Source organism: Podarcis erhardii (assembly GCF_964252035.2).
Source record: "Podarcis erhardii genome assembly, chromosome: 4".
In the NCBI taxonomy this organism is placed as follows: domain Eukaryota; kingdom Metazoa; phylum Chordata; class Lepidosauria; order Squamata; family Lacertidae; genus Podarcis; species Podarcis erhardii.
Window position 1 is genome coordinate 18,126,396 of NC_138508.1, and position 26,466 is coordinate 18,152,861.

General features: G+C 45.9%; 1 protein-coding gene across 2 annotated transcripts; it reads right to left on the bottom strand.

The window, feature by feature from the left end:
• Window positions 1-2,990: 2,990 nt before the first annotated feature.
• On the bottom strand, window positions 2,991-24,625 carry LOC309341250 (transmembrane 4 L6 family member 1-like; the record flags this gene model as incomplete). Of its 2 annotated transcripts, XM_081860828.1 has the most annotated exons (6): window positions 24,457-24,625; window positions 14,361-14,543; window positions 8,278-8,343; window positions 6,418-6,563; window positions 4,972-5,152; window positions 2,991-3,340 (listed from the first exon to the last, which is right to left on the bottom strand). In XM_081860828.1, the coding sequence occupies exons 1-6, from the start codon at window positions 24,457-24,459 to the stop codon at window positions 3,320-3,322; spliced, it is 600 nt and encodes a 199-aa protein (XP_081716954.1). In that variant the 5' UTR covers window positions 24,460-24,625. The 2 variants fall into 2 exon arrangements, with proteins under 2 accessions (XP_081716954.1, XP_081716955.1); XM_081860829.1 differs by lacking the exon at window positions 2,991-3,340 and having other exon boundaries at window positions 4,960-5,152.
• Between the last annotated feature and the right edge of the window lie 1,841 nt (window positions 24,626-26,466).

A 26,466-nucleotide genomic window follows, 5' to 3' on the forward strand; every position in this document is an offset into this window, starting at 1 on the left:
ATACAGGCTCTGCTCAGCGCTCCCTATAAAGAATATTTTTTTTCTTGCATTCCCCCTCTAAAAACTAGCCGCGTCTTATGGTCAGGTGCGTCTTATGGAGTGAAAAATGCAGTGATTGTCCTGCAGCAAATGGATATGAAGCAAAATGTGGTTTTCAAGACTGGATACGTGTGCAAGCCTGCCTGAGCGGACTCTGCCATGCAGCCTCCTTTAGTCAGTCGTTCTTCCAACTAATAAAAGAAGCATGCCTCAAATAATAATACAACAACATTTAATATTTACAGGCAAGACATGATACAGACAGAAGCCCAGAAAAGAAACAAGACCGGTTTAAATGCGTACGTCTCTAAAACAAGGTAAATTGTAAGGTTTCAGAATATACATCATTTGTTTGTCCATTCTAGACACCATAAACATCTATCTCTGGCTCTCTCTTTCCTGGGATTAATCTCAGGCACCTAAGAACATAAGAACCTCTACTGTCAAGTGAAGCATCCTGATCTCACAGTTGTCAACCAGAAGCCTATGGGAACCCTGCAAGCAGCACATGGGTGCAACTGCACTTAACTCCAATTGGGATTTCCAGCAATTCAGAGGCATGCTGATTCTGACTGTGATGTAAAACACATCGTGTGTGTGTGTGTGTGTGTGTGTGTGTGTGTGAGAGAGAGAGAGAGAGAGAGAGAGAGAGAGAGAGAGGAGGAAGAGGAGGAGGAGGAGGAGGAGGATGAACAGGGCAAGATTTTTGTTTGCATGGTTAGTACACAAAAACTAGCTCATTTATAATAATAGCTGTAAAATCTGCATGTGGGACAGAAGATTAAATACAGTGGTGCCTCGCAAGACGAAATTAATTCGTTCCGCAAGTCTCTTCATCTTGCGAGTTTTTCGTCTTGCGATGCACGGTTTTCCATAGGAATGCATTGAAAATCAATTAATGCGTTCCTATGGAAACCGCCTTCCCCCGACCTCTTCTGGCGGCATTTTAAAATCGCCCGGGACAGCGAAGGACTTCTCCGCTGTCCGGGCGATTTAAAAGCCCCTGGGGAGGCAAGCAGGGGGGACGAAGCCTGGGCGCTCCTTGCGGAGAGTTGCCAGCGCGCCCAGGCTTCGCGGCCCCGCCGCCCGGCTTCGGGACATCGTCCCGATGCCAGGCGGTGGGGGGAGGCTTTCTCGCCCCGCCGCCCGGCATCGGGACGATGCCCCGAAGCCGGGCGGCGGGGGGAGGCTTTCCCGCCCCGAAGCCGGGCGGCGGGGGGAGGCGTTCCCGCCCCGCCGCTCGGCTTCGGGACATCGTTCCGATGCCGGGCGGCGGGGGGAGACTTTCCCGCCCCGCCGCTCGGCTTCGGGACATCGTTCCGATGCCGGGCGGCGGGGGGAGGCGTTCCCGCCTCGCCGCCCGGCATCGGGGCATCGTTCCGATGCTGGGCGGCGGGGGGAGACTTTCCCGCCCTGCCGCCCGGCTTCGGGACATCGTTCCGATGCCGGGCGGCGGGGGGAGACTTTCCCGCCTCGCCGCCCGGCATCGGGGCATCGTTCCGATGCCGGGCGGCGGGGGGAGACTTTCCCGCCCCGCCGCCCGGCTTCGGGACATCGTTCCGATGCCGGGCGGCGGGGGGAGGCGTTCCCGCCTCGCCGCCCGGCATCGGGGCATCCTTCCGAAGCCCGGCGGCGGGAGGAGGTGTCCCCGCCCCGCCGCCAGGCTTCGGAGGAGGTCCGAGGACAGCGGGGAAGACGAGCTGCGCTTCCCCGCTGTCCCGGAGATTTCCCTATGGGCTGTCGTCTTGTGAAGCAAGCCCATAGGGAAATTCGTCTTGCGAAGCGCCTCCAAAACGGAAAACCCTTTCGTCTAGCGGGTTTTCCGTCTTGCGAGGCGTTCGTCTTGCGGGGCACCACTGTATTGCTGGGGTACTTTGGCTTCTCTTTGTATTGCACCCAGCAGTTTAAGGGGCCTTTTTTTCATGTTGCTATTCCACATGGCACGGGAGCATGTCTGAATCGAACAGCATAATTTATTTGCTAAAAGCCAATGAGTGGAACCAGGATTTATGGGGGGGGGGGGCTGGACACCCACCTGTCCTTTGCTTGCTCTCAAAAGGGAGATGGAATAAATGAAACACAAGAACATAAGGATAGGCTAGGGTTACCAGACGTTCCCGGGGACAGTCCCTGGATTTGCAAATCTGTCCCCGGACAAATTCCATCCCTGGAATGTCCCCAGATTTGCAAATCTATCCCTGGGAAATGTGGCGGCGGCAGCCTCAGCAGCCCGGAGCCAGCCTGGTAGCGCAGTTGGCTCTGGCTGGCTCCGAGCTGCTGACTGCTGCTGCCGCTGCCGAAGGGGAACCGGGGACGTCCGGCGGTACAGATCTCCTGCCCCCTTTGTTTTGACTGATGGGGGAGGCTCGGGAGTTGTGGGTGGGCGGCTGTTGCCCAGAAAGGGTGCAAGGCATGCGGTTTCTCTGCCGGGCAAGGTGCAAAGCCCTTCTTTCGCACCCTGTGAAACATAAATGTGCAGAGTTTTTTTAAAACTGGGCAATGGCATGCCGCTCGGCCATGACTCCCGAGCCTCCCTCGATCTCCTGCCCCCTTCCCCCCTTTGTTTTGACAGATCAGGGGAGGCTCAGGAGCCACGGGTGGGCAGCCATTGCCCAGTTTTTTAAAAAACTCTACACATTTATGTTTCACAGGGTGCGAAAGAAGGGCTTTGCACCTTTATACAATATGCATGCATGCTTGGGCCCAGGGTCTTTTGCCTCACCATCCCCACTACTGACTCCCTGTTGCTACTCAGCTTTTAAAAAAAGTGTCCCCAGATTCATTGAAAAAAATCTGGTAACCATAGGATAGGCTTCAGGATCAGGCCAATGGTCCATCTAGTATAATCTCCTAAATAAATAAATAAAGTCCTAAATAAATAAATATTTAAATATTTAAATTTATTTAAATAAATAAAGTCCTAAATAAATTACACACAACCTTTCCCCCTACCTATATAGTGTTTAACTTTATATATATATATATATATATAAAGAACATTTTGGGATTCTTTCTGTGGTTATAAGAATCCGCTGTGTTTCTGGTTCCTATAAATCTGGGGTGGGGAACCTGTGACTCTCTAGATATTCCCAGGTTACATGCAACTCGCATGATTCCTGACCATTGGCCATGCTGGCTGGAGCTGATGGGAGTTGGGAGTCCAGCAATATCTGGAGGGCCCCAGGCTCCCCACCACGGCTATAAATATACAACACACACTATCCTGACTTTACACATGTTGGCTGTTGGTTATTTGTCTTTCATCTTCTTCGTAGGCCGGTCACATTCCTGCAATATCCGTCTGCAAGCAAGCGAAAGGATGAGTTCTTTTAACAAAATAAGTCAAGATTGCAATCAGATAGCATAGTTTCATTTTACTTTTTCAGAATTTAGTTTAAATAATAACAACAATAAAAGTCTTCACTTGGCCCCAGATGTTCAATAGGGAGGAGACATGTCTGACCTTAACTGGAAAGGAGTTCCATGAAATTGGGCCTGCAAATACAGAACACACGGTTCTGGTGGAGACAGGTTGTGCACCCAAGCTATGGGGAACCACCATATTAGGGTTGCCATACGTCCGGAAATTCCTGGGCATAGCTAGGATTCGGCCGTCGGAAGCAGGGTCCGGGCAGAAAGCGCTGAAATGTCCTGGAAAATCTTGAAGTATGGCAACACATGTTGGAAGTTTTGGGCGAATTTCCTTTAAAAAACTATGTCAAAATTCACTTTTTGAAATATGGCAACCCCACGCTATATAACAGCAGGCCAGATCAGGCCAATGGTCTATCTAAATTTAGCACCCCATTCTTATAGTGGTCAGGTGCCAGTGGGAAGCATACAAGCAGGATTCAAGCACAACTCCTAGCAGATAAACATCTATATATTACACCCCAGGTAGCCAAATTTGTGCTGGCAGGAAGTTTTCCTTTTATTCCCTGCCGTCCATTGTAAAGGCCTTTGGCTATATACAATAAAAGTGACTGGATTCGAGCCCAATAGCACAATCTTCTCCTGTGGTTTTCAGCAACTGGTATTCAGAAGCATTGCTGCCTCCCACCATGTCAATTTTATCATTGTACAGTAGGCCATTTTCCACACACACACACACACACACACACACACACACACACACAAACACCCTGTCTTTCAGCCAGTCAGCCAAGAGGGATTATCACTGTTCAAAGACACATTCCAGTCAGGAGGGCCTAGAGCACGGATGAGGAGGGGCAGGCCTGGAGAGAGGTTGGGGAGAGTCCTAGGGGCCTAAGAGAGAAGTCTGAGGGCCACAGTTGACCTAGAGGCCTGAGATTCCCCCAAATAGGAACACAGTCATACCTCATGTTACGCTTGCTTCAGGTTGCGTGTTTTCAAATTGCGTCCCGCGGTGACCCGGAAGTACCGGAAAGGGTTACTTCCTGGTTTCGCCACTCGCGCATGCGCAGACATGCAAAATGACATCATGCACATGCGCAGAAGAGGTGAATCACAACCCGTGCGTGCGCAGACACAGGTTGCGTTCTTTTCATGTTGCGAACGGGGCTCCTGAACGGATCCTGTTCGCAACCAGAGGTACCACTGTACAACCTACCATGACACATTGAATACAAATGGGCAACTGCAGCGGTAGCCATTCAAAGGTGGGCCAAAGGTTCCCAATATCTGATCTGAGTGCAAAGCAAACGTTTCACAACTAAAACCCAAATACAAAATGGCCGGCCAGTTTCATAAACCAAGGATAAACCAGTTCATTCTCTCAAATGCAACTCATGGTTTTCTAGACTTCATTCGCACAACTGTTTTTATAAGGAATATATTCTATGCCCTGTAATGCTTGCGTTGCCTTTTCTTCTATCTTCCCCCGTTCTGCTACACTTTATTGGAGGCGGGAAGATCTGAAGTGCGCATCCCAATTTTCTCTCATGCACTCACCTTTCTTTCCCTCAAGCCACGTATGAACCCGATGAGACTGTTGACCACTTGGATGAGGCAGAGGATGGCTTCAGCCATGCCGATTGCCAGCAGGAGGGAAAACAACACAATGTTCCAAAGGATGATATTTTCGGGTTTTTTGCAGATGCTCCAGGTTGTCTGGTTAAACAAATAATTGTCCCTACAAAGGGAGAGGTCAAAACTGAGTTTTGCTAGAAACTTTCAGCTGAGAAATACTTCCTACATCAGACTTAAAGGCTGCATTCAGGAATCATAGCAAACATAACAGGAATAAGTCTAGCCTTCATCGGGTCCACACACTCCTTCCTCTTCCCCGGTGCAGCTGGGGAGAGGAGTCCAGAAACTTTTCCTTCCCTTTTTAATTAACCACACCTTGCAACATCCTCTGAACCCAACAAACCATAGTTGATCTTAACTATGACTTGTCTGAAATGAACCAAATTCCTAGTGTAGCTTTAATTTCCCAACATTCTTAGTTCATTTTAAGGCATCGGTCATGGGGAACTCGGTATAAAGTGCTACAGTATTTTAATCTATATAGAAAACAATTGTTTATTGATGTGTTGTGACTATGATCACTTTGTGAGGCAATTGGCCTAAAAGGTGGTATAGGTAAAGGGACCCCTGACCGTTAGGTCCAGTCACGGACGACTCTGGGGTTGAGGCGCGCATCTCGCTTTATTGGCCGAGGGAGCCGGAGTACAGCTTCCGGGTCATGTGGCCAGCATGCCTAAGCCGCTTCTGGCGAACCAGAGCAGCGCACAGAAACGCCGTTTACCTTCCCCCCATAGCTGTACCTATTTATCTACTTGCACTTTGACATGCTTTTGAACTGCTAGGTTGGCAGGAGCAGGGATCGAGCAACGGGAGTTCACCCCGTCGCGGGGATTCAAACTGCCGACCTTCTGATCGGCAAGCCCTAGGCTCTGTGGTTTAAGCCACAGCGCCACCCACATCCCAAAGGCTTAGGCTCTCATATTCCATGGCTTAGGCTCTCATATTCCCCTTCACTCCTGAAGCACACTAGTTTTATCTCTTCCTGGTTCCTCCACAGTTTCTTGTTGCATCCGAAGACAGCAAACTATAGTGACCGTAAGATTGCCTCCAAGTTGAAAACGCAATTCCAAACCACGGTTTCCAGCTCTTACTTTGAGGCCCATTATAATCATCTGCAGCTTACATGGTTGTCATCATATCGGGGGGAAGGGAGGGCAGGTTGTGCTTGCTGGCTCTGCCCTCTCCATCAAGTGTGTCGTCATCGTCCTCCACCGGCCCCCTTGCTACAGCAAATGGGAAAGTGGACAGAAGAATGGGAGAGGGGGAAACTGGGCAACCGGCAGCTATGTCCTTGCTGCTGTGGTACCATTTCTTTGCACAAACTTTGCAGTGGTGATGTTGATGGTAGAGGGGCTCCATTATACTCACGCTAAGCTGTCATTCCTGAAAGGGTAGATGTATACTTCATCACCGATATCACAGAGAGGACCACTAATTAACCCCAAGGATGAGATGATCACACAGTACAGTCCACCGACAGCTCCGAGCACAGCAAAGACGAGAGAGAGGACCATCTGGAAGGCAATAGACATGTTAGCATCATAGCTGTTTGGAACTCCAAAAGGTATATGCAATTTCGACCTGACTAGCAGTGGGGTTGATCCCCTGCCTGTTCACCTGAACCTAGATAGGCCCGTGGAACCAGCAACTACAGGTACTTCCAGACTGTTGCAATTTTCAGGTGGGATTCCATCACACATTTGCAAATTCAATTTCGCACAATTATACTTGACAGGGAGACCTTGCTCAACGAAGCAGCTTCCCCAACAGTTGGGTGGGCAGTAAGGAAAGTGACAGTCATTTAACCTGTCTGCAAGTGAATAACGAAAGCAAACGCTCGTTAAGTAACCAACGTCGTCCCATCTCACTGCAAACAAATCAGGACAGATGCTTCATAAACAGGTTTTCTGGAGGAACCTTCCTGGCAACTTCGAGGCACACAGCAAAGAAGCCATGATGGATCAAAAATAGATTAAATATGCAACTCTGAATCATCTCTGAGTGAACTGTTTGCAGTTTTGTGCTAGGCAGCAGCCTCCTACGTGAGGCCTTGGCATTCTGAAAGATGAGATTAGAAGGAAGCATCGTGCTATCACCAGAACTAGACGTCTCCAACATGAAGAACAGCGAGGAAGCAAAACAAAAGCGAAACCATAACACGTTTAGAAAAACAGGCCTTGGAGAGAGTCAAACGATCAACAGTGCCTGCACAAAGAACCACTGGTGAAGGAAGGCCCTTGCGTATACTATCCCTCCTCCCAGACTGTGGTAAATCAGACTATGATCCTGCCAACATAAGTAATGAAATTTATGCAAAATATAGAAAAGTCCAAACCCTGGCCCAGTTCCAGATCAATATGAAAAAGCGTACACTTTTTCTGATCACACCAATAGTCTTTTCTTTGACTTTATTTTAACCCACAGGCAAATGTACTCACTCTGTGTGCCCATCTTACAGTTTTGTTTTTATCTTTTAATTTTTGTCTGCTGTTATAATAAGTGTTCTCTGTTTCATATGCGGTACAAACCGAAATTAAAAAACCATATATGTACAGTTATACCTCGGCTTGAAGTTGCTTCAGGTTGAGCGTTTGATCGATTTGTCAATACAGTATAGCCGTTAGTTTGTGCCATTATAAATTATAAATATTGCTTTGCTTTAAGTTCCTCGGTTTTCTTTAAATTTCATAGGTAATTTCTTTAAATTGCACTATTCTCTCTAGATTTTGTATTATTCATTCAGAGTTTGAAGAAGTAGAGAAGAATATTAAGGGGTAAAAGGTAAAGGTGAAGGTAAAGGGACCCCTGACCATTAGGTCCAGTCATGACCGACTCGGGTTGCACGCTCATTTCGTTCTATAGGCCAGACAAGAGCAGCGCACAAAAACGCCGTTTACCTTCCCGCCAGAGTGGTACCTATTTATCTACTTGCACTTTGATGTGCTTTCAAACTGCTAGGTGGGCAGCAGCAGGGACCGAGCAACGGGAGCTCACCCCGTCGCAGGGATTTGAACCGCCGACCTTCGGCAAGTCCTAGGCTCTGTGGTTTAATCCACAGTGCCACCCACATCCTTATATTAAGGGGAAGGGAATTCAAAACAACCCAGCGAGGACTGACTGTTCTCATTGACCATGGAATGCTGACTAAGAGAAGATGTGGAGAAACTGGGGTGAAGGGGAAACAGAAAGGAGCATTTCTTTCCCCCCAATTTACAAGGCTTTGCTTACCCCACATCTGTTAGCACAGCATTTGGCTTCACCCGCACCCAATATCATAAATGCTGGCAAGAAAACCTGGAGGAAAAGGAAAGCACACATTAAATGGTGGTGGAAGAAAGCAGTCGTTGTTATTACACAAGCAAACAAAGGCTTTTGCCAAGACAAAATTATGTTCAGTGTTGAGGGCAGCTGACATGCATGAGGAATGAGACATCAAGCTGAAGGCAAGCGGTAGAATTCTAAACAGGAGTGCCGGATGGGGTCTGATAGTTATTCTTCTTGTCTGCAAATAAACAGACATTTTTGTAGTGGTAAGGATGGGACAGAAGGCTCATCGCCGAAGAATTGATGCTTTTGAATTATGGTGCTGGAGGAGACTCTTGAGAGTCCCATGGACTGCAAGAAGATCAAACCTCTCCATTCTGAAGGAAATAAGCCCTGAGTGCTCACTGGAAGGACAGATCCTGAAGCTGAGGCTCCAATACTTTGGCCACCTCATGGGAAGAGAAGACTCCCTGGAAAAGACCCTGATGTTGGGAAAGATGGAGGGCACAAGGAGAAGGGGACGACAGAGACCGAGATGGTTGGACAGTGTTCTTGAAGCTACCAGCATGAGTTTGACCAAACTGTGGGAGGCAGTGGAAGACATGGCGTGCTCTGGTCCGTGCTCTGGTCCATGGGGTCATGAAGAGTTGGACACGACTAAACGACTAAACAACAACAACAAAGGATGGGACAAGAACAGCCCTGAAGGATTTCAGAGTGTTTTCGCTTGAATGCGGGAAAGTCATCTGTGGAAGGTGTCTATTGGGTAGTGCCTATAACGTCATAACTACACTTCCCTGCCCCAATTTCCAGAGCGGATTTGTAACCATTTATCATAGGACACTTCCACATATGCAGCAGTTTATTGTAGCTGTGGTGCTGTTTATGTATGCAAGTTCACATAAAATGGTGCCACCCCTTAATTCGGATTTACTACTGTATTTACGTGAATTCTAATGAGCCATCGAATCTAACGCACACCTTAGATTTTCAAAACCTTGAAACCAAAAAGTATTCACTGGCGGATGTAAATGCGCCATCAGATCTAGTGCACATCCTGATTTTCGCGATGTCATTTGGCCAAAAAAGGTGTGCATTACTTTCAAGTAAAAATGGTATTTTGTTAGTTGGTTCTTTCTCCTTACCAGGACTTCTGCAGCTGTAAATCTGGATTAAATAGGGAAATGATATAATTTCGCTGAGTGTGACGTCCTGTAGACATGGCAAAAAACTTGTAGGCATAAACAGCACAGAGTCTAATAAACTGTCATTTGGGGGGGGTGAGGAGGGTTAACTGGAAACTGAATACATCAATGAGTAGAGTTATGTGCACCACGTTGATTTGTTAATCACACACACACACACACACACACACACACACACCACCTTTTCTTCCAAGGAGTTCAAGGTGGTCTGATGGTTCTCCATCTCCCCATTTCATCCACACAACAACCTTGTGAGGTAGGTTAGGCTAAGAGTTAGTGACTGGCACAAGGTCGCCCAATGAGCTTTTATAAGGCTGAGTGAGGATTTAAACTCTGGTCTCCCAGAGACCAACACTCTAACCATAACACCACATCAAGTCTCGGCCAGACACTCCTTTTCCGAACACCTGAGACTTTAAGGATATTGCTGAAGTTTCTTATCTCGGTTGCAGAAGGGAACTGGTGGCGGAAAATGGAAGTTCAGCAACCCATTGGTGCTCCCCCTCTCATTTCTTGCGACACCCAAAGCCAACTAATTCCTGGAGGCCCTTCTGCACAATCTGCACATTTGCTTTTTCTTTTATCTAGCCTCATTCCAAGGACAATTGTGTGCCATAGAGGACGTGGTATATTTGTTCTCTCATTCTCTCTCTCTATCTTTTGCAGCTAAAGTGGAACTTTGCCAGAAGGCTGGCATAATGGAGAGATGTTCTCGGTGGTTCAGTTAGCACAGCCCAGAATGGTGGCCTCTGGTTCAACTTCCTAATGGACCCAGGAATTCTAAGCACTTCTTAATATTGATTATGTGAGTCACTTTTCCTGACGCAACCCTCCCCCCACAAAAAAAACCTTCCATCTGCTTAAGGGACATTTTTATAGCCTCCAACAACAACTATTTGTATGCCTTCCCATCAGATTTCAATGAGATAAAGAACTACAGAACTTTTATAAGACATCTGAAGGCAGCCCTGTACAGTATTGGGAGGTTTTTAATGTTTGATGTTATCTTATGTTTTTATGTGTGTTGAAAGCCGCCCAGAGTAGCTGGGGTAACCCAGCCAGATGGGCAGTATATATATAATAAAATTATTATTATTATTATTATTATTATTATTATTATTCCCTCCAACTAACAGTTGTTGCCATTTTAAGAGTTTAAATCCACTAACCAGTTGCTTTTGAGCCATTCGTTGACGGATTTGTTTAAATCAAGATGTGCTTTGCCCCAAATGATAAGTTAACCTCACATCAAATTTTCAAAAAGGCTATCGTACAACGCGAGATGGGGAAGCAATCTTCAATATTTTGGCTTTCATTACAGTAAGACACCAGCACCGAAAGAGCTATAAACATAACACACCGAGGGGAAAGTAGCCCTGAAAAATAAACAATGGTGCCTTAACAGACAGATACTCTTCTGGATTTGAATCAAGCTTTTCTGGATATAGCGAGTTCAGTGACCATTTCCCATTCATTCTAGTGATGAATGGCGAGTAAAGCCCTTGTGTCTGGAATCATGGGGAAGGTAAACGTTTTAAAAGGCTCCCCGGGGAAACAGCAGTAAAACACCAGCCGTTATTTAACAACAAACCGATGGCATCCAAAATGCAAACTGTACAGCGGTGTTTGCAGGAATGAACAACCCGCTAACGGTCAGCGCATATGTCATTTCACGGGGAAACATGCACTTTAATTGCAGCAGTCTGCATTAAGGGTCAATATCTACTCTCAAAGTGCTGTTGTCGGTATTTGGAAGATCGATGGGTGCGCCTCCCCCTTTGCTGTTCTTCATGCGCATGTCTGACGCCAACCAATCTGACCTTAGGCTATTTCTATTTAAATGTTTCCCAAGAAGTGATATTCTGACTGAGAACACAAACCACACTGCCTCTCTGCTCATGCCTTTCCTTGATGATGACATTTGGGTGCTTCTTTTAAAAACCAACACAACATAAATAAGCTGTTTTCCCTGAAGGGGGCTGGTTGTGGCCTCCCATATGTCTCTTATCTCATACCCTGCAACATTCCCCACATGAAAATAGGGGCATTTCTCACTCCCCAACCCAATTGCCCCTCCTCAACCCCACATTTTTGTCACATCATCCACACCCAGAACATTTCCTATTAGAAATAGGGTGATTGTCACACAGGCCCTCCACTGTCCTGAGAGAACCTCTTATTCCCAGTTTTATTTTAATTTTCGGTAGATTTACCAAAAGAAAAACACAAACCGATAAATAAATTTTAGAAAGGGGCAAGATTAGATGCAAACGCACAAAGCTGCTTCTTCTTTTTTAAATGAAGATTCCTTATTTCTCCGCACCACTCCCTCTTCCCATCCAGGGCACAGCTGTCAACGTTTTCCCTTTTTAAGGGAAATTCCCTTATTCCGAATAGGATTCCTCGCAAGAAAAGGGAAAAGTTGACAGCTATGGTCCAGGGTGGCCCTGCCCTCTGCCTGCCCCTTAGAGCAGGGGTCAGCCAACATTTTCAGCAGGGGGCTGGTCCACTGTCCCTCAGACCTTGTGGGGGGCTGGACTATTTTTTTGGGGAGGGGGAATGAACAAATTCCTATGCCCCACAAATAACCCAGAGATGCATTTTAAATAAAAGCACACATTCTACTCATGTAAAAACACGCTGATTCCCGGACTGTCCGTGGGCCAGATATAGAAGGCAATTGGGCCGGATCTAGCCCCCGGGCCTTAGTTTGCCTACCCATGCCTTAGATCCAGTTCATCACATGGGGCTGGGTCTCGGCAGACTGTCCTCCTCCTCCCTGCTTCTCTCATAGCCTCAGCCTTGGTTTCACAGGCTTCTGCCTGCGCCCTGCTTCTAACTCAGCTCACAAACCCACAACTCTGGCTTGTGTCCTTCTAACGGCCCAACCTTCCCTTTTTTTTTGCAGGAAATTCCCTTATTCCAGCGCCATTTCCTGCTGCTTCCTGCTGCTGTCCTGGATTGTTAGATATCCCCTAGACCGTCCCCGGGACAGGTGAGGCTGCTGATCCCTTATTTTCAAATCTGAAAGTTGACAGCTATGGATGTGAGGGGCAGGTGGGAGCTCATCAATCTGGGAAGGTCCTCCATCTAGGAGAATGGAAATTCTGATCCTAAACCTCTGCTGCCTTGCAGGATATCTTCGGGAGACGAAAAGGCTAAGGAGTAAACTTTTCGTCCCTAAGACTAAGACAGAGTCCCTAAGACTAAGACAGTTGATTGGTGTCTTCTACGCCTCCTTCTGGCATCTCCTGCAGCCAAGCTGGTGCCAAACGTATTGCTCTGCTTTCCTTTGGACCACATCAGTGAGGCCGAGAGGGGGGTCTTGACATCAGTTCAGACCTCCACACACACTACCCAGGCTTGAGCCCCGGGAGCTCACTTCAGTGCCGCTAACGCAGCAGTTTGACTTCACCCCCGGAGGCGCACGCCATTGTCTCTCAAGAATGACAGATGCCAACAACTTACCTAAGTATTTCTTCTAGAAATGAAAGGTGTGTGTGCGTTTGTGTGTATCCTTTTATTAATCATCATCATGGCTAGTAGCCATTCTTATCCCCCATTAATTTGTCTAACCCACTTTTGAAACCATTCAAGTTGGTGGTCATCGTTAAGGTAAAGGTAAAGGGACCCCTGACCATTAGGTCCAGTTGTGGCTGACTCTGGAGTTGCGGCGCTCATCTCGCTTTATTGGCCGAGGGAGCCGGCGTACAGCTTCCGGGTCATGTGGCCAGCATGACTAAGCAGCTTCTGATGGACCAAAGCAGCACACGGAAACGCTGTTTACCTTCCTGCCAGAGCGGTACCTATTTATCTACTTGCACTTTGACGTGTTTTCGAACTGCTAGGTGGGCAGGAGCTGGGACCGAGCAACAGGAGCTCACCCCGTCATGGGGATTCGAACCGCCGACCTTCTGATCGGCAAGCCCTAGGCTCTGTGGTTTAACCCACAGCGCCACCCGCGTCCGGTCATCATTACATCTTGCATAAAGTATAAAATCAATATTGATTTCTGGGACAATAACATCCACGCAGCCATGGTCGCATACATAAATAGTCTTTTCTGCTCCCTTGGGATTTCAGCACCTAGAATTCCTAAAAGGAAGGCTTTGGGTTTGTTTGTTTGTTTTTAGAAAAGGTTATTTTAAACATTTTTTTCAACTCATTATATATCATTTCCCAAAATTCTTGTACCACCTTACATTTCCATCACATATGATAAATGGTACCTTCTGTTTCCTTACATTTCCAGTATACATTCAACTCCGTTTTATGTTATCGGTCCAGAGATGGAAAGAAGATAAAGTCCCTACCAGAGAAGAATGGCGGATCAAGTTGATGGATTATGCCGAAAAGGCTAAAATGACCAAAGGAATCAGAAATCAGGAAGACCAAAATTTTAATATGGAATAGGGAAAATTTGTAACTTATCGTAAAGACCATTGTAAACAGTTAAAACCATTAATAGGATTGGAATATCACTTGTAGTTTAATGGTGAATTTTGGGCACAATGGAGAGGTAAAAGATTTGGATTATCATAAAAGATGCAGGAGGAAATGATTCACAATAGGACTGACAAAGGGGACGAGATTCTTTGGAATCTTATTTTTATGTTGTATGTTGGATATGTGACTGTAAAAATTTAATCTGAATAAATAAATGTTATCTATCATATCTATCATCTCTCTCTCTCTCTCTCTCATCTCTCTCTCTCTCTTTATATATATATAAATCAATATTGTTTTCTAGTTCAGATCTGCCCTGCGTTAGGTTCCCTTTAGGTTTGTTTCACATAAAGCTGAAAACATGAATAAGAGAAACAGTGCCAGCTTTTTCCTTACCAATATTCCAGCTCCAAGAATACCGTGGAAGAACCAGACCAGGTCTGTGATCCTGCGTGGTTCCAACACTTCTCCATTAGGGAAGTAGAGGAGGAGATTGGAGATGATAGCGCAGACAGCCAGAGGCAGGAGGGCAATCCCAATGCATTTGGAGCATTTTCCCGTGCACATCCTGTATCTCTTCTTAGGAAGGACCTGGGGAACGAAAAGAAAAGGCTGAGTAGATGTATTGCATAAAAGTGGATCCCTATAAAATGAAGAATGGGGCTTCTGCTGCCTTTGATCCAGAAGCTGCAGTTAGTGCAGAATGCTGCACTCCTGTTGATGACAGGAGTGAGGCGCTGTCAACACAGAACACCTCTGCTGAGAGATCTGCCAATTTGCTACCAGGTCATTTTCAAGGTGTTCGTACAGGCATCCCCAACCTTCGGCCCTCTATATGTTTTGGACTACAATTCCCATCATCCCTGACCACTGGTCCTGTTAGCTAGGGATTATGGGAGTTGTAGGCCAAAACATCTGGAGGGCTGCAGGTTAGGGATGCCTGTGTTAGTATATAACAGCTTGGGAACAGTTTACTTGCTAGACTGTCTTTAACTATATATGCCAGCTCAGCTGCTTTGCTCTGCAGAAGTTGCAAATCCATCTTTTAGTGTGGCAGCACACAAACTTTGGAACTCCCTGCCAATTGACCTCAGGCAGACAGCTTTGCTAAGAAATCTTCTAAGCCTACCCAGTACTGGCAGAGGAAGTGGAGTGCAGGGGGAATGCAGCGCCCCCAGCAGTGTGATCCCCAGGGTGCCATCGTGGCTGCCCCCCACGCGGGGGGCCCCGTCCCTGCAGGCGTTGTGCCCCGCCCCTGGGATGCGCACCAGCCCCGCCTCCACCTGCTCTCTGCCCCCGGTGCCGGAGCAAGAAGCTCCGCCGTTGCTACCCAGACGTGCAGAATGTTAACGTGCGATTTAATCTGCCATTTAGCTTACTGGTGGTTTTATGTTTTCAATGTTTTCAGTGTTTTAAATTATGATGTTTTGAATGTTTTAAGTCGTTCTTAACTTCTTTTACTAACAATCTTACTGTTTTATCCTTTTTTGTAAACTGCTTTTTACAATTAAGCAGTATATAAATCATGTGGAAATCAGGGAAATAAAACAAGGTGCCTTCTGATTGTGGGAGAAGACCATTCATGGCATTTAAGTGAGAGGCTTTCTGATAAATGGGCCATAAACAGCTGTCTTATTTTGAATCAGACCACTGATCCATCTAGCTCAATAATATCTAGGCCAGTTATGGGTGCTTATGGTAAAGGTAAAAAAAAGTAAAGGAGCCCTGGATGGTTAAGGCCAGTCAAAGGCGACTATGGGGTTCTGGTGCTCATTTTGCTTTCAGGCTGAGGGAGCCGGCGTTTGTCCACAGATAGCTTTCCAGGTCATGTGGCCAGCATGACTGAACTGCTTCTGGCACAACGGAACACCATGAGGGAAGCCAGAGCACACGGAAACGCCGTTTACCTTCCCACCACAGTGGTACCTATTTATCTACTTGCACTGGCGTGCTTTCGAACTGCTAGGTTGGCAGGAGCTGGGACAGAGCAACAGGAGCTCACCCATCGCGACAGGGATTCGAACTGCCAACCTTCTGATCGGCAAGCCCAAGAGGCTCATTGGTTTAGACCACAGTGCCACCCACATCCCTTGGTGCTTATGGACCTCTAGATGTCGCTGTCCAACTCCCAGATGCTCCATAATTCCCACAATTCCTTTGACTCCTGTGGGAGGAAGGGTGAGATGGAAATTGAATAGATCATCATCCCTGTCCATTGGTCATGCTGGCTGGTACTGGTGGGAGCTGATGGAAGCTGGAGTGTCAACATCTTCTGGGAGGGATGCCAGTTCTCCATTCCTGGTCTCTGCTGAGTGGAAGCTGACCATTATCATTGCCAGCCCCGTCTGGAGAGACTGGGGATTGAACATGGGACATTCTGGATGCAAAGCAAGGGCTCTACCACTGAGAGCTCCAGCCACTCCCGTATTATGCCTATTGTCTGATTATTCACTCCACAGGGAAACTGCTGTTTAAAAGTCAAGAGAGAGACAGCAAAGGGACAGCGGACACAACAGTGAGCTGCGATTTGGCTGGAAGGTTGATGGCATCAAGCTCCCTGTTTCCAACGGCCGAATCCCAGCTATGTCTGGGAAATTCCAGACGTATGGCAACACTAGCATATCTGCTGCCATGTAAGAGTGTCTGCTGTTTGCCTCTGTTTAGACTCCACTTGTATATTTGGGAAGAAATCTATCTTTGCAAATGTGTTTTTACAAACATTGCAAAGATACACTAAGTCTCCAGTATGTTCTTTTGTTTATTTATTTTTATTAAAGATTTTGTTGATTTACAGAAGTATGCAATGTCTCTCTCTCATGTTTCTTCCCCCCATGTAACATTTACAAATCAATTTCATTTGTTGAGACATTAGGAAGAAAAGGGGTAAAGAGATGGAGGGGGGAAAGATGGGTGTGGGTGGCGATGTTTCTGTTTTACTTACTGTTATGTACTGAAGTTCTCACCCTGGGCCAGCAGGGGGGTACCTTATTTGTAGTTATGCAAATAAGGGATCAAAAGTGACGTTCGGTGATTGGATAGTTTTAGAAAATTGTTACAGTTACATTGTACTGGAGCTCTATATAAGCAGGCTGACTGAACCCTTCAGTTCAGTTCTGTCCTGGCCTGTGAATAAACAAGAGCTATTTGAAGAATCGCTGTGATATGTTCACCCCACAACCTAACACTTACTATATGTAGGGTTTGGTGTCAGCGTTTCTTGTGCAGGTTCTTTGGTGTTTGCTTGTGTTCCTTTGGTGGTGAGAGAGGTTGGGGTTGGCCTAGGGTGTGGTTGTTCATTTGTAGTTGGCTGCGGTGGTCTTTGTTTTCATGTGTGAGTGGGGTGGGTGTGTGTTTTGGATCAGGTTAACCGTATTGATTTCTATGCTGTCGTTGTCTTGTTGGGCTGTATATGTGATAAAGGGGAGCTATACCGGGGTGAAGGCATTTTCTTCTATTTGTCCCCGTGTCAGTTTTAGTTTATTGGTTAATTTTTCTAGTAGGGCTGCTTCCCATACTATTTGGTACCATTGGTCCATGCTTACTCCTGACAGGTCTCTCCAGTATGTTCTGAGCCAAAAGAAGCCAAGCCCATTTAGTACTGTCCTGGAACTTCTCCCCGTTAGGGGAGGATGGGAAACATAGCAATATGTACATAATCTTATATTTCAGAAAGAAGTTGGGGGAGGGGACCCAGTAGCAGCAAGAAAATCCTATAGCACCATCTCTTGGCAGAGGTATTCCTCACATCATTGCAATATCTTCTAACATGCAGGAGACTTAAAAGCAAGCAAGCAAGCAAGCAAGCAAGCAAGCAAGCAAGCAAGCAAACAAACAAACAAACAAACAAACAAACAAACAGGAAAGGCTGCAGAAAATAGGCATTATGGAGTTTACATGTATACCACTAAAAACAGCAGCCTGTGTTTTCACCTCCCCTTCCTCATCATTTCTAAATTGGGATGGAAGAGAAATCAGAGAAATCAGATACTGCTTGCATTTAAACCTAGCTAATTGGCTCTAGAAATGGAGGCAGTGAGAGATTTTACTTTCTTGGGCTCCATGATCACTGCAGATGGTGACAGCAGTCACGAAATTAAAAGACGCCTGCTTCTTGGGAGAAAAGCAATGACAAACCTAGACAGCATCTTAAAAAGCAGAGACATCACCTTGCCAACAGAGGTCTGTATAGTTAAAGCTATGGTTTTCCCAGTAGTGATGTATGGAAGTGAGAGCTGGACCATAAAGAAGGCTGATTGCCGAAGAATGGATGCTTTTGAATTATGGTGCTGGAGGAGACTCTTGAGAGTCCCATGGACTGCAAGAAGAACAAACCTATCCATTCTGAAGGAAATCAGCCCTGAGTGCTCACTGGAAGGACAGATCCTGAAGCTGAGGCTCCAATACTTTGGCCACCTCATGAGAAGAGAAGACTCCCTGGAAAAGACCCTGATGTTGGGAAAGATGGAGGGCACAAGGAGAAGGGGATGACAGAGGACAAGGTGGTTGGACAGTGTTCTCGAAGCTACCAGCATGAGTTTGACCAAACTGCGGGAGGCAGTGGAAGACAGGAGTGCCTGGCGTGCTCTGGTCTATGGGGTCACGAAGAGTCAGACACGACTAATCGACTAAACAACAACAACAACAATTGGCTCTTTCTGAAACAACATGTGAATCGAAATTCAGCTCTCCTTTGAAATTTGCACCTTTCCAAATTCTTCAATGCAGTTCTCCAGCCAAGTATACATGCCTAAAAAACCACATGTTATTGAAAACAGCATGCACAAATGTATTATAGTAGGGGAAATCACCTTGCAAAAATGCGTATGTTAGGCAAACGTACACATGGAAAGTGGGTATATTAGGAGAAATTTGCACCAAAAAGCTGGTGTATTTCCTTGAAGTTTTTTTTTACTTTTAATGCAAACTTATATGCAAATGTGGAGAACTGAATTCAAGATTGGGGAAATGGGAGACTGAGAAACTGAGGCACCTAACCATAAGCCTGCATTTTTATCAAAGCTTCTATATATTTCAATCAAGGCTTGTATTTAAAAATGAGCTTAAAAAAAGGATTTTCAAATGTTTCATGCCAGGCAGAGAAAACCTTGGCCATTCTCCTAAGACAAGAGGGCCCCATTGATTTATAGTAGAAAAACAATTCTCAAAGTCATAAAAAGGGAGAATTACATATGCTGCCCCAAGGCTGAGAAAACACCATTAGGAATGGGGAAGATAATACCAATGTGCCTCCCAGTAAAATGAGCCAGATCTTCTTTCTAAGGTTCAAAGGCCAGGAGCAAATGGGGAAAAACATTTAGCTAGAAGAAAGAGAGCATTTTTGGGGAAGTCTTTTTCTAAAGCCATTCTTTCTTAAACTGAAGAGGCTTCTTTTAAAAGCTGTTTTACTGAGTTCCTTCCTTTTTACTTTGAAAAGCTTTATTCTTTTAAGAGGCTACCTATGATAAATGTATGAAATATATTAGCTTAAATATATTGGCTTAAATGTAATTATGCAAAGGATTTAAGGAATGCTAGATTCTTATTTCATATGGTTGTAAGAGTTGTATTTATCCTGAAATTAAGTCAGCCACCAGCCCCCCCCCCTGCCAGACAGAAGACGCCATCTAAGCAGTCTTGATATATAGTTGTCAGGCATTTTGTTTAGAAACATTAAATGAAGGAAATCTTTCAATGTTGATGTGAAACTCAAGATCCTTGACATCTGTTGAACATAAAAATGTAAGATTAAACATTTGTTTTAGAAGGCAATAGGGCAAGAAGGGCAAGAGGTGAGCTGGTAATTAAGATTCCATGTAAGATATATTATTACTTATATGTCATATATATAGCTCTTTGTCTCCCTTATAAGGGCAAGGAAGTGGGTGTATCTTTTGTGGGTGTATCTTTTGTGATTGGTTCTAGCAAACAGCCAATAGGAATTTCAACCAGGCTGATTGGACAGAGGCAGCCACAGGAGGAGCAAAGGGGGCTGGATTAAGGGAATATAAGTGCTGGCCAGAATGGCAGGAGGCCAGGCCAGAGCTTGGTAACCATGTACCACTGTGCCTCTTATTTATTTGTCTGACAAATAAATTACTATTTTAATTTCTCTATTGCTGCGTTGAATATTTCATTCCAGCTAAGCGTTAACCACAAGCAGGGTGCTACAAAACCAAACTTGACATAGAATCCAACAACCATAGAATCATCAAATTGTAGATTACAATATGCTCAACTTGCTTCTCCTAGCTTCTCTGAGCAGTGTGAAATTCTGGGGGTGCAGTATTCGCCCTAGCTTAATAACCTTTGGGAGGAAGATATGGAAGGTTAAGGTGCTATATGTAATATCTGAGTTCATTTACAGATATACAGGTGGAGGCACAGCTTATTCAGGTTTCCTGAGCTGGCTGGGGCTGATGGCAGTAGTAATTCATCAGGGTTGGGGGACAGACTCACAATGCTGTTAGCTCAATCTCAGCTCTCTGTCTCTTGGTTCCAGCCATTTTTCTGTGTTCCACTCCAAACAAATTAAATAAGCCATTTCCACATCCTTAGCTGAGTTAGGGAAGGGAAGAGATCTGCTTTTGCTCTGATTAGAAGACATAAGGAAGGTGTCTAACAATCAGCTCAATTTATTTTTTTAAAATTGCGTGTGTCACATAGATAGATGACGGAGTTTGACCTTTGGAGCAATAAGAAACAAACCAATGTTTTCTTCAAATTGCAAGAAAAAAAGGATTCGGCTTCAAGCAAAAATGCAAAGATACTGTCCAAACAATAACAAGTTTGCGCATCTTCTTAATAAAAACCAGACTGATAACAGATGGACAAGTTGGGAACTCCACCAATCCTAGCTAGCCTCATTAGGAATCTGGCAAGCCCAAATCCTGACCCACCTGTAAGCCAAAATTGACATTAGGCAGATCTTCTCCTTAAGGAGATCTTTTGGATTCCTCCTGAAATATGACGGCGAGGACAGCATCAATCCTAATTCTTATTTATCGTACAGGCAGGCAAATGTATCCCAAACTGTAAAAACTCCAGCTGGGAAAGGGGTGAGGAATCTAATCTTTCTGATGGCTTCAGATTTTATACTTCCCCCTCATTCTCCATAGCAGCCTTAGGAAGGCAAATAAACCCTCTGGAGGGTTTTAACTTCCATTAAACAAATACGTGAAACCCACACCAAAGAACAAGGAAATACCCCAAACAACTTCCATTTGGCAGGCACCAAGGCCATGTGTCACTCTGCATTATGGATTTTTTTTCCAGGGACTGTTCCATTGGTCAATGGGCACCTTGAAGTCACATTGACTTTCTGCAGCTCTTTGAAAGCCTCCACCCGTCACCATCATTATGTTTGAAATGCTTTTCAACATCACAGTTTAGGGAAACAAAACAAGAGGAAGTCATCAATCAAATAACAGGGTGAGGGAGGGACCCACAATAAACACTGTGGGAGGCTCTGTCAGTATTTTGCAGGGGGCGGGAATCTAATGCATACTTTAAAGGTAAAGGTAAAGGGACCCCTGACCAATGGGTCCAGTTGTGGCCGACTCTGGGGTTGTGGCGCTCATCTCGCTTTATTGGCCGAGGGAGCCAGCATACAGCTTCCAGGTCATGTAGCCAGCATGACTAAGCCGCTTCTGGCGAACCAGAGCAGCGCATAGAAACGCCATTTACCTTCCCGCCGGAGTGGTACCTATTTATCTACTTGCACTTTGAGGTGCTTTCGAACTGCTAGGTTGGCAGGAGCAAGGACCGAGCAACGGGAACTCATCCTGTCGTGGGGATTCGAACTGCCGACCTTCTGATCGGCAAGTCCTACGCTCTGTGGTTTAACCCACAGTGCCACCCGAGTCCCACCATAACTCTAGGTTTGTGCATTTAAAGTCAATAAAGACTCTGTTGCCCTAATCCAACAAATCTACTCCCCCCCCCATGGACTTTTTGTGGTTTGGGAAGTGGTTTTTTTTTGTGGTTAAAGGCATTGGAAAATATGGGATGAACATACGATTAATGCGAAGACACATAAACATCCAGGAAGCAAATCAGCAGAAATGCTCGATAAAGACCAGATGCAATCTAACTAACTACGTGTAAGCGTTGTGCAAGAAAATCAGAATGAATACTTAATGGATGCCTGGATGAATCTTGCACAGCAAAGTCCTTGAGTGCTTGGAAGCTATGGCCATTGGAGAAGGAACCAAAACGGTGCTGGTCACACTCCCAACGTCTGCATGTTCAGTGTTAGTATAAAAAGGACCTGTAATGCGCACACTGTTATAGCTACATGGGGCTCTGCCGCATGATCAGCAATCCTGAGCTTCTGATCATGTGGAGGACACGTTCCCACTGAATTTGTGGCTGTTGGGAGGTGTGGCCATTAGGCGTGGTCCCATTTCTTTGTCCTCCCCTCCCCTCTGGGCCCATTTGAGGGACCTGTTGTTGTGGGTAGCCTCTTCTTCCTCTTGGGGGCAACATGCTGGCGGTGGGTGGGGCCAGAGGTGAAAGTGGGTGGAGCAATGGCTGTAAGCCTTGCAGTAGGGTAGTTTCTACACATTTCCAATGAATGAACACAGCAGATAGCTAACTCTTTACAGTGGTACCTCAGGTTACAGACACTTCAGGTTACAGACTCCACTAACCCAGAAATAGTACCTCAGGTTAAGAACTTTGTTTCAGGATGAGAACAGAAATCGTGCAGTGGCAGCACAGTGGCAGTGGGAGGCCCCATTAGCTAAAGTGGTGCCTCAGGTTAAGAACAGATACAGGTTAAGAACAGACCTCCAGAACAAATTAAGTTCTTAACCCAAGGTACCACCGTATTGTCAAAAACAACACTGTCACTTCTATAGCCCATCCGGTGCTCCACCCTCCAGCTCTGAAGCTTCCCCTGCCTCCAACTCGTGTCTCCTGGCCAGTATGGTTCCCTACAAATCCCTGCCCCCCTCTCCCGCGTCAGAATCCATCCAGCTAAGCAAGAGTCTTTATCTCACAGTTCAAGGGCATATTCTTGCCAGGCAGAAACACTCCGTTGCAGAGGGTGAAGCAATGCCAGGAGAGGTTGTGTGGCCTGGGGAGAGTCCCAAGCATGAGATGGAGAGGTCTGGAGGGCTGCGTTTGGCCCCCAAGTCTGAGCTTTCTCAGTGTGCTGGGCCCGGGGGTTAACCTGAGCAACATGGTCCAGGTCTGGTCCCAAATCCAAGGATCCCACGAGGAGTCAGTCCAAGAGGGCCAAGGCAGGAAAACAGGCTAGGTCAAGCACAGGGTAACAGGCAGATTCCAACAAGCAGCAATCTTGCTCCCACAACCTGGGGTGGGGTCCGACAGCCTTTTATCTTTGTCGGGGTAACGGCTGGTCCTGATCCCCCGGTGACTCACCTCCCTGTCTTGCCTGAAGGCGAGCACTCCTCCTGCGAGTACTCAGGTCTCTCCTTCTCTCATACATGAGTCTCTGCAGCTTGGGAGATTTCAGTGGGTTACTAGACCCAGAGGCCGCCTCAGAATCTCCTGACCCAACTGGTAGTGGAGCAGCTGGACGTGATTGCCCAGGTCATCCCCACATCTGGAGCCAAGGCAGGCTCAGGCCCCTGACTCGGCTCAGCTGGTGCTTGTTGCAGGGGAACCTGTGCAGACTGGGGCTCTTCAGAATAAGGCCCCAGACTCGGTTCAGATGCCGCCTGAGGCAAAGGATCCGGTGCGGACAGAGACTCCTCCGGTTCCGAGTCCGAGCCCAAGTCCCAGGCCATCAGACCCACCCTTGCCCTATATAAACCTGACACCTCCTGCCTCGAGTCCTCCACACACTTTAAGAGGGGGGAAAGGAGGTGACTTTTATGTGTTAATAAGTAATCACAGGTCAAACTTTGGTTCAGAAAAGGTTATCACCTCAACTGCTGCGTCCTGCTATTCCGGAACCAACACATCTAATAAAAGCCAGCTTTCCATTTCAGAGCAGTGCAAATTTGTTCCTCTGCCATCAGAACCAAAGTCTGGGAGCCTAGATACGCATTGATTGTCCGATTTGTGTAATCGCAGCAGAAAACGCATGCGGGGCACCATCTAGTGAGATGGTCCTTTGTGCAAACCGCATTGAAAAGATCAGGATTGCTGCCGGAACTCGATGCTCATGCATTGAACCCATTCTTTTCAGTGCTGTTTTTAATGTTTGATGTTTTACATCATTCTGTTTTTAATCTGCTTGGAGCCACCCAGAGTGGCTGGGGAAACCCAGCCAGATGGGCAGGATATAAATATATTATTATTATTACTACTATTATTATTATTACTACTATTATTATTATTATTACACAGAAGGAACGTTCCGATGGCTTATGCCTTAGGAATCTGATACGATGTGCAACTTCACTGCAGGTTCTTTGAAGTTAGTCTACCATTACACATTCATTTTATCTATGGTGCCTAAAGGCTGCCTAAAAGATCAGCTTCAGCAGACATTCACTTACCTTAATGTGCCAGTCAAACTTACCATGAACTTCGTTATGAGGCTGAACTTCGAAACAATACACCCTTGAGAAGACCCTGTGCAAATGCTAGCTCGTTGTCAAATCTCTTCAAACTTTCTGGAGTTAAAGCGTTGTTGCCGTAGTCGAGCAAGCAAGCAAATGGTTCCTTCTATCACACTATTTGGGAACACACACAAAAAAATACCCTAAAATTTGGCTGCGAGATATCCAGTACTCTGTGTTTATGTTTGTGTGTGTCACCGTGCATGATTGATTTTTAAGGCAATGAAAGCATTGCTCTGTTCCACTGATCAATGGCTCCTGGTTATATTGATCAACACTGCCTTACTTCTGTGCATTTGTCTTTCGTTAAAAAAAAAAAAGTCGGAGCTCTCTTGTTGTTGCACAGCTCAAATCATGGGAAAGGGAATGTTAACAGGCACAACTGTGCTGCTTTTTATTGTTATGATTATTTCCATTGATTTATTAATCAGCTTCTAAACCGCTGTCTCAAGGCAGTTGACACATTTGGGAATTAAAAACAATGTAGACCAGACCCCGTGTGTGTGTGTGTGTGTGTGTGTGTGTGTGTGTGTGTGTGTACACACATACATCTAAGCTGTAAGGTCACAGACTTCTATGTGTAATCAGGGACTCTACTGTTTGCAGTAGAGTCAAAGATCATATAAATATAAGCCTATGCATATAGCTGTTACATGCAGACAGAAGATGTTTCACAAGCTCTCTTGAATGCACGTAGGTTGAGACCAGAGCCAGGATGTGCATTCCTCCCTCTCTTATTATCGCTGCCTCAGAACAGAAGAAGTACCTCTGCTTCAGAAATTGTGATATTGCCTCTGTCACTCACATTCCTCTCTGTGTCATTGGGTTTTGATGCCTGCAAACATAATCTGTCATCCCAACAGCCTTATTTTTTGTTTGATAAGGTAAAGGTAAAGGGACCCCTGACCATTAGGTCCAGTCGTGACCGACTCTGGGGTTGCGGCGCTCATCTTGCTTTATTGGCCAAGGGCGCCGGCGTACAGAACCGCAACAGCTGGAAGGGACTCAGGGCACCATCAGACCCTCCCAGTGCCCCTATTTTCCAGGGACGTCCCTGATTTAGAGAAGCCGTCCTGGTTTCTGATTTGTTCCCAGGATGTCCCGCTTTTCCTTAGGACGTCCCTATTTTCATTGGAGAAATTTTGGAGGGTATGGAGTTATCCGACCCCCGAGCCGTCTGAAGGCAATCCTGTACAGTGGTACCTTAGGTTAAGAACTTAATTTGTTCTGGAGGTCCATTCTTAACCTGAAACTGTTCTTAACCTGAAGTACCACTTTAGCTGATGGGGCCTCCCGCTGCCGCCAGAGCCCGATTTCTGTTCTCATCCTGAAGCAAACTTCTTAACCCGAGGTACTATTTCTGGGTTAGCGGAGTCTGTAACCTGAAGCGCCTGTAACCTGAAGTGTCTGTAACCCGAGGTACCACTGTACAAGGAAGTTGTTTAATGTTTTATTATGTTTTTATATATGTTGGAAGCCACCCAGAGTGGCTGGGGCAACCCAGTAAGATGTGTGGGTTATAAATAGTAAAATTATCATTGTGGAATGGGACGCCCCTATTTTCATTGGATAAATGTTGAAGGGTATGCAGCCGGCAGGCTGACCTCTTATACCTGCAGATAATATAATAGATTAAATTCAAGATGTACAGTAAATATGAATGATACAATAAACAAACTTAAAGGTGTGGCAGTACCTGATACGCATATATAATTATATATATGTCCCTAATTATTTTATAGATTATTATTTTATAGATGAACTTAAATATTGGATTGGGGTAAGTACAGAAGGCATAGTGCTTAACAAGTCTCATCACTGTCTTGTTTTCGTTACAGGACCAGTGGGAGCACGAAGTTCTATTTTGACATCTGGAAGCCTATTCAGGTCTGTGCAACACCCTCCTCCTGAGTCCCAGAAAGCCAGATTGTTTTTACTGTTTACAAATTCCAAATAGCTATATCTCCCGG